The 12,603-nt window shown below is 36.9% G+C and overlaps 1 protein-coding gene across 2 annotated transcripts in view; it reads left to right on the forward strand.

Annotated features, from left to right (window-relative positions):
• Nucleotides 1-12,603, forward strand: part of LOC135219304 (uncharacterized) — a 347,240-nt gene that overhangs the window by 201,954 nt on the left and 132,683 nt on the right. For both annotated transcript variants that reach the window (XM_064255961.1, XM_064255960.1), the window contains exons 13-14: nucleotides 10,228-10,378; nucleotides 10,655-10,786. In XM_064255961.1, the coding sequence (XP_064112031.1) occupies nucleotides 10,228-10,378; nucleotides 10,655-10,786 (283 nt within the window). The remainder of the gene's footprint in view (nucleotides 1-10,227; nucleotides 10,379-10,654; nucleotides 10,787-12,603) is intronic.

Here is a 12,603-nt window from a genome sequence, read left to right on the forward strand (position 1 = left end):
GAAAGTCAAAAGACAAGGTTCTTATGACAACTGAATTAAAATATAGGGCCTTCTCACATTTTCCCTTAATTATCTTTGGGGGTAAAATTTCCACTGAAAATGAAGGAGACATTTTCAAGGAAGATGGTAAAGAACTTATTACAAGCAAGGTTAGCCTTATATGTAACTTAATGTTTTCCTTATATTTTAAGCTTCTCTTTTGTTTATGTCATTACTTCATTGATCTGGTTACAGGTTTCTTGTCACTGATATATTTTTTATAAGTATTATGATTTCAAGTAGTATTTCATAGCATAAAATATGTATAAAATCTTACATAACCACAGTGACGTCACGCCCAGCTGACTTGAGACAGAACCAGGGAGTGTTACAATATTAAGGAGAGAAGGAGAAGAAAGAGTTAGATTATTACTGTATACAGTGAGTCCTCGGGTTACGCCATTTCGTGGTTACGAACGTGCCCCATAAAAATATAAAAAATAATATACGTCGTTCCGTCTTATGCGGTTTAGCATCGTAAGCGACGTAAACAAACGCGAACTAGTTTCAGGCGCACAGCGGAAGAATACGCTTTGTGTGGGAGAAGACGGCGTCGCTTCCCTACGCTCAGTCCTCGCCCATACGCCATTTTGGTTGTCTTCCCTGCCTCTCTCTCTCTCTCTCGTGTTGTATCGTTTTTGTAACTTTTTGCTCTTGGTTATGGCTCCCAAGCGTAAGGCAGACTCTTCTGATGGTAGTGCATCGAAGAAAAGAAAGGCCATCTCCATGGAAGTTAAAATGGACATTATAAAGCGATCTGAAAACGGCGAAACGCCAACAAACATTGGCTGGTCGCTTGGCTTTATTCGTTCGACTGTTGCTACTATTATCAAAGATAAAGAGCGCATCGTTGAACATGTGAAAGGATCTGCTCCTATGAAAGCGACAGTGATAACCAATTAGCATAGTGGTCTAATCATTGAAATGGAAAGGTTATTGGTGCTTTGGTTGGAAGACCAAAATGAACGGCGTATTACAGTCAGCTTTATGGTGATTCAGAAGGCAAAAAGATTATTTGAAGCGTTGAAAAAAGAAAAGGGGGAAGGAAGTGAAAGTGAAGAGTTTGTGGCTAGTAGGGGTTGGTTTATGCGATTTAAGGCTCGGGCCAATTACCATAACCTTAAAGTGCAAGGTGAAGCTGCTAGTGGGGATGAGAAAGCAGCCAGGGAATTTCCTAAAGCGTTGGCTAAGATAATTAAGGAGGGGGGTTATTCTGCTCAGCAAGTGTTTAACGGGGATGAGACAGGTTTGTTTTGGAAGCGTATGCCTAACCACACGTACATCGCCAAGGAGGAGAAGTCAGCACCCGGTCATAAAGCCAGCAAGGAGAGGTTAACTATACTTCTTGGGGGTAATGCTGCTGGCGACTTCAAACTGAAGCCCTTGCTGATGTATCAGGCTGAAAATCCAAGGGCACTCAAGGGCATTTGGAAGGGTCAACTACCAGTAATTTGGAAGTCAAATAAGAAGGCATGGGTGACACTTGCGGTGTTTGAGGACTGGTTCGTAAACCATTTTGTGCCAAGTGTGGAGCGGTATTGCACCTCCAAGGGTATCCCCTTTAAGGTATTGCTAGTGCTGGACAATGCCCCTGGACACCCTGCCCAGCTGGGTGACCTTGACCCTAATGTCAAGGTGGTTTACCTTCCACCTAATACCACAGCCCTTTTACAGCCTATGGACCAAGGAGTGATTGCTTCATTCAAGGCCTACTACCTCCGAAGGACAATTGCTATGGCTTTACAGGCAACTGAAACCAAGAAGGACTTGACTCTGAGGGACTTTTGGAAATCCTACAACATCCTTGATGCCGTAAAGAACATTGTTGATTCCTGGGAGGAGGTTAAGCAAACAAACATGAATGGTGTCTGGAAAAAAATTTGTCCTCAATTTGTGAATGATTTCCTTGGGTTTGAGGACACAGTTCAGCATGTTATGAAGAACGTTGTTGCCCTGAGTAAGGAAATCAATTTGAAGATGGAGGTTGAGGATGTTACAGAGCTGCTGGAATCTCATGGAGAGGAGTTATCTGCTGAGGACCTGATACAACTGGAGAAGCAGATGATAGAGGAAGAAGAAGAAGCACCCACCCCAGAGCCTAAGGCTTTCACAAGGCAGGACTTGGCAAGAGGTTTTGCAGAGTTGCAGCAAGCGTTGGCAACTTTTGAGGCTCAGGATCCCAACTTGGAAAGGTTCACTAGGGTTTCCAGAGGCATCATGGATTTGATGCAATGTTACAAGGAGATCTTGGATGAAAAGAGGTTGCTCTATTCAGAATAACCTGGAGCAGTATTTTAAGAAGGTAGAGAGGCCTGCAACAGATCCTGTACCCTCTACCTCAGCTGCCTCTACTACTCCAGACTCACCTGCCCCAGAATCTCCAGAACCTTCTGAATGTTCTGCCTCACCTCCAGACTCGCCTGCCCCAGCATCTCCAGCACCTTCTGTAGGTTCTGCCCCACCTCCAGACTCACCTGCCCCAGCAACTCCAGTGCCTTCTGGAGGTTCTGCCTCACCTCCAGACTCACCTGCCCCAGCATCTCCAGCACCTTCTGGAGGTTCTGCCTCTCTTCACTAACCTCCCCCAGTATCTCCAGCACCTGCAGCTTCCTCTCCAGCGTGGAAGCCAACCAAATAAATAAAGGTAAGGAATTGTTCTCTCTTTTTTATTAATATTTACATTAATTCATGTGGTATTTTTTTATGTTCCGACTTACACTGAAAATCGTGTTACGACGCATCTTAAGAACGGGTCAACGTCGTAACTTGAGGACTACCTGTATATGTAAAAGCAATAACAATTCACATAAAAAAGGAAATTTCCCAATAATTTAACATAATGGTAAAATATGAAAACAATCAATCAAATGCAATACAGAAAAAAAAGTTAACTGAGCCAGTGTTCGGTGCGCCAAGTGAGACGGTCTAGTTGAATGATAGATATAGAGTTAAATAATATTAACAAAATAGTAAATGAAAGAATAAAGCTTTTCACAATAAAATTTAGCATAAATGATTAACAAAATCATTCGTCATGGCGGTGATACACACTAACTTGAGGTAGAGGGAGGGATCATTTATATTTTTGAGGAATGATGAATGAATGATTTCAAGTTATCTTGCGTCATGGTATTGTTGAGGAGAGAAGACAGTAAAATCTTTACTATAATATGTACATAAAAGCAGTACCAATTCACATAAAAAATAAAATGTTATTTCACAATAAATTTAACAAAATGATAAAACATGAAAACAATAAAATGCAATACAGTAAAAAAAAAAAAAAAGAAAACTAAAGCTTGCACGAGTTGGTGTTTGGTGCACTGAGTGTGAGAGAGAGAGAGAGAGAGAGAGAGAGAGAGAGAGAGAGAGAGAGAGAGAGAGAGAGAGAGAGGAACGGCTCTGCTTCCCACTGACTTATGAGCTGGGCGGGGATGATTATTCGCCCGTTTCTTTCACTTAAACTCAATTTGCCCAAATCCCTTTTGTTTTTGTTACTGTAAAATACCAATATAGTGACGATTGCTTTTTACGATATTTTACTACTGTAAAAGCAACTCGGCTCTGTAATAAACAAACTGGCAACGCTGCCAGCTTCTGCATGCCTTTGATTGTTTGTTTAAATGACTTCCTTGTGAAAAGTTATTTTATCTCTTTCCTTTTCTTGCATTCTTGACTTATTACTTATTTGTTTGCAAAATCTTCATGTTTGTTTTAAAAGTCTGCCATTACTTATTTGTTTGCAAAATCTTCATGTTTGTTTTAAAAGTCTGCGGTTTGCCAACAGTAAGTTGATTTATTGCGGCATAATTAATATCTTTTGTGCATTTAAGATCCAAGTGTAAACACGGTGATTTCTCTCTCTCTCTCTCTCTCTCTCTCTCTCTCTCTCTCTCTCTCTCTCTCTCTCTCTCTCTCTCTCAGATACAATTGGACACACACACTATCGATTCCTTTGATTATCCATGTACCTAATATGTGAATGAAATTGATTTTATTTTCAACCTTTGCCTACTGCACCCAATTCAATTTGCTCTAAGGGTTCCAGTCTTCCCTCCCTCCATCCCCCAACCGGCCGGCGCCATTTTCGCCAAACAGTTCATAAATCGTACACAGAAAAAATAAAAGTTTGAAAATTTTAATTCATATAACATACTGTTTCATTACTTTAAACTCTTACTTTAACTTTTGAACACATTAATAATAGAAAAATGTGAAAGGGGGGACTTTTATGGTTGGCTGGATCGAATTTTCTTGATTCTCTTTATTTCTTATGGGAATATTTGCTTCATATTTCAAACAAATTGTACTTCGAACAGCCTTCTGGAATGGATTAAGTTCGAAGTACGAGGTACTACTGAAAATTTATTGGTGTAGGAACATTCTTACCTGTTTTCAAATGTTTTTTTTTTTTTAAGTGGCAGTAATACCAAAAAGGTTTTATTTCTGAATCTTATCTAATAATCATGTAAGTTTCAAGCCGCTGACTCACTCAGCAGTTGAGAAAAGGAAAGGACAGGGGATGTACTTGGTTTACCAGTCTGTCTTTGTCTGATCCTCCCTTCAGTAGGTCAAGTTAGAGCAACTCCCTTTTCTGTTCCCGAGTTCTTTTTCTGCTACTTTGGTGTTGACATTACTTGCTAATAGGAAACATTCAGTAGTTTTTCTTGAGGCCTGCTAGTACGTAATTGGTATAGTTCTACCTTTGATATGTATAGGATGTCCTCATCATATAGTAGGTCAATTGTGAATCAAAATATTGCAGGTATAATCTGTGTGGAATCCTTTTGTTTTTGACTAAGTGTGGTGACACTCATCATGTCCAGTGTGTATTAGTAAAGTATGTGGCAGTGAAAATTGATGCCCCAGGTGCATTGATTGTCTGTGTATGTCATTAAAGTGTATTAAGCACAGGAATAAGAGAGAAGCATTTTGCTAAAGATATTTGTCCCCATATAGAACAGGCAAACCTGGATAATCACGTAATGTTTTTATCCTTCTCTTCAACCTCTTCCTTCTTTCTGTTTTACAATTTAGGATGGAGAAGGATATGGAAGAATATTCATTTCCTTATGTCTTCTGTAATAGTTGTTTTGCATTCCCCAACTGTGAAAGGATGTTCCTGTGCCCTCATCCATATAGGAGCTGGTATCTTGACTGCCCTGTGTTGGTCCAACGACTTTCTGAGAGAGCTTTCTGCCAGGGAACCTACTCATGCCAGTTGGCAGAGGGATGTGCCTGCTACCACTTCCTATGGTCACCTCTGTTCCCTAACCAACGGAAAGTTTGGCCTACCTTATCCAGACATTTTTTTGGACAGGAGAAAATGATCTGTACACCCTTCAGCTCCTTCAGATCAGTGGAAGCAACCATTGAAGATTGTAAAAGGCCTTAAACCCAGTAGTATAGGCAGTCCCTGGTTAACGACGAGGGTTCTGTTTTTTCGGCTGGTTGCTGATAACAGAAAATAATTGTTGGCCGGAACATCACAATAATTATGATAATAAATGGTGTTGATTACACACCAGAAATCTCTTCTAACTGATAAACTGCCTACCGACACCAATAAGCCACCTGCCACCTACCAACACCATTAGACTGCTTACCAGTGCTGAAAATTTGGTTAAAAACGTTGTTAGCCAAGTGTTGTAAAACTGAAACACTGTTAACTGATGCCACCAATAAGAACTGGAAATGCTGAAGGTTCTTGAAAAGCCACTTTTATGGAACCTGGACATTGTCTTACTACACCTTAGAGGCCCTCCATTTGAGTCCCTGAGAGAGGCTTCACTCAGGTCTTTTTTTTTTTTTTTTTTTTTAAACAATGGTGGCCTTGGCTTCAGCCAAAATGAATAAATGAATTACAAGCAATATCATCATTAGTAGGATTTTCAATTACTGGGCCAGAGTTATCTTTTCAAGCTCCCTTTCGTGCCAAGAATGATGTTAAAGCCAAGCTTTTCCTAGAGGTTTCTCTTCCTGTGCTAGAAACTCTACTCCTGAGGAAGGGAAGCTGCTTATAGGCCCTGTTATGGCTTTGAAGTTTTACACATCACATCTTTAACCTTTTGGAAAGCAGTGTAGGAACCTATTTTTCTCAGTCAGGAAGCCTGAAGTTCCTATTCTAAGAATGCCACGGCTATCTTGATTTAAGTCCTTAATTCAGGAGCCACATACATCATGCAGTGCCTCCAGATGTTTGCCCCCTTTTGAAGGTGAAACCACACAATGTCAGAGCAGCGGCTATATCAAGTAGTTTTCACCAACACCTTTTGCTAGACTGGCTAGTTTTGGCATCACAATGAAGGTGTATTTCTGTATTTGCTTCCAACTACTACTTAAAGGGCATCGAGATCCAGTATGAAGACTGCCATGCACTGTTATGAACAGGTAAAGGTTCTCTCTATCAACCGCCTTTCTGGGAACCATATTTGATTACAACTTTGTACGTGGTATTTTACTTCACTTTATTTTTATTTTATTATTGTCCATGCTTTTTTTTTGCTCTCAGATGAGGGCAAGCAAAGTTTTTTTTTTTTAGAGCAAACAATGTTATATTGCAGAGCCATTGCTCCTCTTATTAGAGAAGGCTACCTTGAGCTAATTAAGTACCACTTTTCTTCCAAATTTGCTGTGTTTTTTTAGGTGGGATGTGCCACAGCATCTTGATTAGGTAGGTGGTAACTCTTGAGGATCATGGTTCCACCTCATCTGACAAGTACTTGTTGTGGGGTCTTATTCATCAGATAAACTGTGATGAGGATATTTGTAATATCTGATCATTTGGTTTTAGGGAATCTCCTGCCTGCCTCCAACAAGCAGTGTAGGAGTCAGCAAAAAAAATTTGATTTTTATGATAAAATCTAATTTTTAGGTACTTACCCTTTATTATTGAGAACCCTCCCTCCCTCCGCTGTCTCACTTCCACCCTCCAAAGAGTGAGATGGTAACTATTAGGAGTGATCGTTAACCATTGTTTCAATATAAACTTGTTAACCTTTTAACGCCGATTGGACGTATTAAACGTTGACGAAAATTGTCTGTCGGGTGCCGAACCAACGTACGAAACGTCGACGAAAAAGTTTTTTTGAAAATTCGCGAAAAAATAGTTATAGGCCTACTAGGCAAAAACTTTTGAATCACGCGCCTTGGGGGATGCTGGGAGTTCACGGATCAAGCTGTTGTTTTGTTTACAATCGTTACCCAGGCGCGCAAGCGCAAATTTCTTTCTTCTCGCACTAAAAAGCACCAGCGACACATCTCAGAAATTATTTCGTCACTTTGACATAATTTTTGCACAGTTTTATATTAGCCATTACATAGAGTTTTATATATGAAAATGTGTGCAATTTCATGTAGAATACAACTAAAAACAACTTATGGTTGTAACTTTTATCAGTTTTGAAATATTTTCATATAAATCATGATAAGTGCCAAAATTTCAACCTTTGGTCAACTTTGACTCTACCGAAATGGTTAAAAACGCAATTGTAAGCTAAAACTCTTATATTCTAGTAATATTCAATCATTTACCTTTATTTTACAACAAATTGGAAGTCTCTAGCACCATATTTCAATTTATGATGAATTTATGAAAAAACCTTTTCCTTACATCCACGCGGTAACTCTTCCGAAAAAATCAGAAATTTTTTTGTCCGATTGTCGTAATGTTTGCACAGTTTTAAATTAGCCGTTACATAAAGTTTTATATATGAAAATGTGCACAATTTCATGTAGAATACAACAAAAAGCAACCCTTGGTTGTAGCTTTTATCAGTTATGAAATATTTTCATATAAATAACGAGAAGTGCCAAAATATCAACCTTCAGTCAACTTTGACTCGACCGAAATTGTCAAAAAATGCAATTGTGAGCTAAAACTCCTACATTTTAGTAATATTCAATCATTTACCTTTATTTTGCAACAAATTAGAAGTCTCTTGCACAATATTTCGATTTATGGTGAATTTATGAAAAAAACATTTTCTTTACTTCCTCGCGGTAACTCTTCCGAAAAAATCTGAAATTTTCTCGTCCGATTGTCGTAATGTTTGCACCATTTTAAATTAGTCGTTACATAAAATTTTATATATGAAAATGTGTGCAATTTTATGTAAAATACAAAGGAAAACAACCCATGGTTGTAGCTTATATCGGTTTTGAAAAATCTTCATATAATTAACGATAAGTGCCAAAATTTCAACCTTCAGTCAATTTGACTCTACCGAAATGGTAAGAAAACGCAAATGTATGCTAAACCTCTTATATTCTAGTAAATTTCAATCATTTAACTTCATTTTACAACAAATTGGAAGTCGCTAGCACAATATTTTGATTTATGGTGAATTTATGAAAAAAAAACTTTTTCCATACGTCCGCGCGGTAACTCATTCCGAAAAAATCAGAAATTTTTTTGCCCGATTGTCGTAATGTGTGCACAGTTTTATATTAGCCGTTAAATAAAGTTTTATATATGAAAATGTGCACAGTTTCATGTAGAATACAACAAAAAGCAACCCTTAGTTGTAGTTTTTATCAGTTTTGAAATATTTTCATATAAATAACGAGAAGTGCCAAAATATCAACTTTTGGTCAAATTTGACTCGACTGAAATGGTAGAAAAACGCAATTGTAAGCTAAAACTCTTACATTGTAGTACTATTCAATCCTTTACCTTTATTTTCCAACAAATTAGAAGTCTCTAGCACAATATTTCGATTTATGGTGAATTTATGAAAAAAAAAAACATTTTCCTTACGTCCGCGCAGTAACTCTTCCGAAAAAAATCAGACATTTTTTTGTCCGATTGTCGTAATGTTTGCACCATTTTAAATTAGCCGTTACATAAAGTTTTATATATGAAAATATGCGCAATTTCATGTAGAATACAACCAAAAACAACCCATGGTTGTAGCTTTTATCAGTTTTGAAATATTCATATAAATAACGATAAGTGCCAAAATTTCAACCTTCTGTCAAATTTGACTCTACCGAAATGGTAAAAAAACGGAATTGTAAGCTAAAACGATTGCATTCTAGTAATATTAAATCATTTACCTTTATTTTGCAACAAATTGGAAGTCTCTAGCGCAATATTTTGATTTATGGTGAATTTATGAACAATTTTTCCTTACGTCCGCGCGGTAACTTCTGAAAAAATAAAAAAAATTTTCGTCCCGATTGTCGTAATGTTTGCACCATTTTAAATTAGCCGTTAAATAAAGTTTTATATATGGAAACGTGCGCAATTTCATGTAGAATACAACAAAATACAACACATCGTTGTAACTTTTATCAGTTTTAAAATATTTTCATATAAATAACGATAAATAGAAAAAATTCGACCTTTGATCAACTTTAACTTGACCGAAATGGTCGAAAAACGCAGTTGTAAGCTACAACACTTACAGTCTAGTAATATTCAAGCAATTACCTTCATTTTGCAACAAACTGGAAGTCTCTAGCACAATATTTCGATTTATGGTGAATTTTTCAAAACAGTTTTTTTAACGTCCGCACGTTACGAATTCATGCATCATATTGTAATAATATTTTCTCTGTGTTGCTTTGATCGTTTTGTGATTTGTATACAATTATATATAAAAAAAAATTTTTTTGCTGTCATATATTCCAATATTTATATATATATATATTTTTTCATATCTGATGGTTGCATACTAAACTTCAGGCAATGACAAAAAAGGAGCCAAAAATGAACTCTTAATCTTAAAAACTAAGCGTGCTGTGATTTTTTGAAAAAAACTTTTTTTCCGCTTCGGCGCTCACTCGGAAATACCGGCTCGGCGTGTAAGGGTTAATCATTTGCAAAATGGTCGCAGATAAAGGTAATGATAGCATGTAAGTACCTAAAAATTGATTTTATAATAAAAAATTACTACACATATTTGTCATTTTAAAGAATTTTGTGAAGAAAACTTTCTGTGACCCTAGACAGTATAATTTCACATCTCAAAAAATGTCAGCCTACAAGAATTTAGCAAGAATTGAGAAAAATCATACCAGTGTACAGTATCTCTTAAATGGTAAGGTAAGATTAACATTAACACATGGCATTACCAATTTGTACTTAGTGCCTAGAAGGCAAAATGTTTTCAAGTCCTATTTCATTAATATTCAATGTCACCATACTACTGAAAGTTAAACTGCTTTTTTTAACCTGTGTTTTAGAGAGGAGGATGCTATATTAATCAAGGAGTGCTCAGTAGGTCCAAAGAATTGGCGTAAAATGGTCTTAAAGCTGCCCCGATTTAATGCTTGCCAGATTAGACTGCGATATCATACAATTCAAGTTTGGCAAACGTTATCGAAGACCAACTTGGTAAGTTTTGCATTTTTGTTTTCAGATCAAAGTTAGCATGAACTAGAAGTCTTCATGACACTTGTATTTTGTTGGTTTACCCATCTTTGTGGCATTCTAGGTCACTGTAGTTAGATAAATTTGTTGTTAAGATGAGAATTTCTTCACTGATTCATATGGTTAATGTCATTTCTATGACTGAACTTGAATTGCTTAGTTCCTATATTTAAGAATAAATTCAGTATTTTTCACACATCACTACAAAATTTTTCATAAGAAGCCTATTTATATTTACAGATTCCTCCTCCTCTTTTCCCTGTAACTTCTACTGTGAATCCAGAGGCTATCCAGGAGATTCGTAAAGCCATGATCTTGGAATTGCCTGATTTGAAGACTCTCGTTGATGAAAGCAGGAAGGGAATTAAATTTGTGAGTTGATCCAATTTTAAGGCTTTAGATTATCAGTGTTATTTTTTTTATTTGCACCTTTGGAAATAAAGCCTGTTCAGACAACTTCCTGTACAATCTCTGAAGGACGTTTAGATTCATCACCGCAAATCTCATGATATAAAAAATTCAAAGTACCCTTGCAACCCATGCTACAGTATAGGCAGTGAATCACAAAACATTGGCAACTTTCCTTATATAATTTTTCTACAGAACATTACGATTCTATATTTTAATCCTTCTATCTTTATAAAACAGTAAAAACTAGGATTTAATGAGTAACCTCTATGTTATGAGCTGATAGATTTTTCATTTGGTCAGGATGCCTTAAGCTCTCTTGCAACCAGAGGTCCATCTTCAAGCATAGTTGGAAATTAGGAAAAGGGTAATAATGTGTAAATCCCAAATTAGCTCTTTTTTCAGTAGTGTGGACTGAGCCTTTTCCCTTTGTTTAGATAACTTCACCCTTATGTTTATATTTATCAACCTGAACTAGGAGGCTGATTTTCAGTTTATGACTTCTCTGATAAATCTGTGGAAGTGTTTAAATGATAAAGGGACCAGTGCAGAATGAAGAACCCTCTAGCCAGTGAAAAATTAGAAATCCCCAGGACAGTCTGCAATGGCAAAAAAGTTTTCTGAAAGAAGTATGACAAAACTTATACCCAAAGAAGAGATGCCCACAGTCTGAAAACTGTATCAGATTATGACTGCTTGAACTTATATTTATTGGAAAAGATTCTGGGAAAAAAAAGGCTTCATGTCCAAGAAATCAACAATGGCGTCAATTGTTGTATTGAGACAATCATGTGAGAAGGAAGATCATGCCTTGTACTTGCGACACCGAGAGTGTATTCAATGCTATGGTAACAGCAGAATTAGCTGAGGATTTATAGAAATACTTAAAAAGACTGAAGAATGAAAGGTAAAGGAAAAGCTTGCAAATCAGTGTGTGTGTGTGTTACAATTGATTGGGATTATTTCTCTCTATCACTATGAACAAGAACTCTAGTGCTATCAGTGCACCTCTTAGACATTTTTATGCTTTTCATTTCTCTTATCTGTAACTTGCCATTTCAGCCCACATAGAATTGGTCAAATGAATTCCAGGGGAATGTAGATTAACCCTTTAACGCCGATTGGACGTATTAAACGTCAACGAAAATTGTCTGTCGGGTGCCGAACCGACGTATGGTACGTCGACGAAAAAAAGTTTTTTTTTAAATTCGCAGATAAATCATGCGCCTTGGGGGATGCTGGGAGCTCACAAATCAAGCTGTTGTTTTGTTTAAAATCATTACCAATGCGCGCAAGCGCAAATTTCTGTCTTCTCGCACTAAAAAGCATCAGCGACACATCTCAGAAATTATTTTGTCACTTTGACATAATTTTTGCACCAACAAATTGGAAGTCTCTAGCACAATATTTCGATTTATGGTGAATTTATGAAAAAAACTTTTTCCTTATGTCTGCGCGGTAACTTCCGAAAAAATCAGAATTTTTTCGTCTGATTGTGGTAATGTTTGCACCATTTTAAATTAGCTGTTACATAAAGTTTTACATATGGAAATGTGCGCAATTTCATGTAGAATACAACTAAAAACAACCCATGGTTGTAGCTTTATCAGTTTTGAAATATTTTCATATAAATAACGATAAGTGCCAAAATTTCAACCTTCGGTCAACTTTGACTCGACTGAAATGGTCGAAAACCGCAATTGTAAGCTAAAACTCTTACATTTTAGTAATATTTAATCATTTACCTTCATTTTGCAACAAATTAGAAGTCTCTAGCACAA

The sequence above is a fragment of the Macrobrachium nipponense genome, chromosome 1, assembly GCF_015104395.2.
Source record: "Macrobrachium nipponense isolate FS-2020 chromosome 1, ASM1510439v2, whole genome shotgun sequence".
Taxonomy (NCBI): domain Eukaryota; kingdom Metazoa; phylum Arthropoda; class Malacostraca; order Decapoda; family Palaemonidae; genus Macrobrachium; species Macrobrachium nipponense.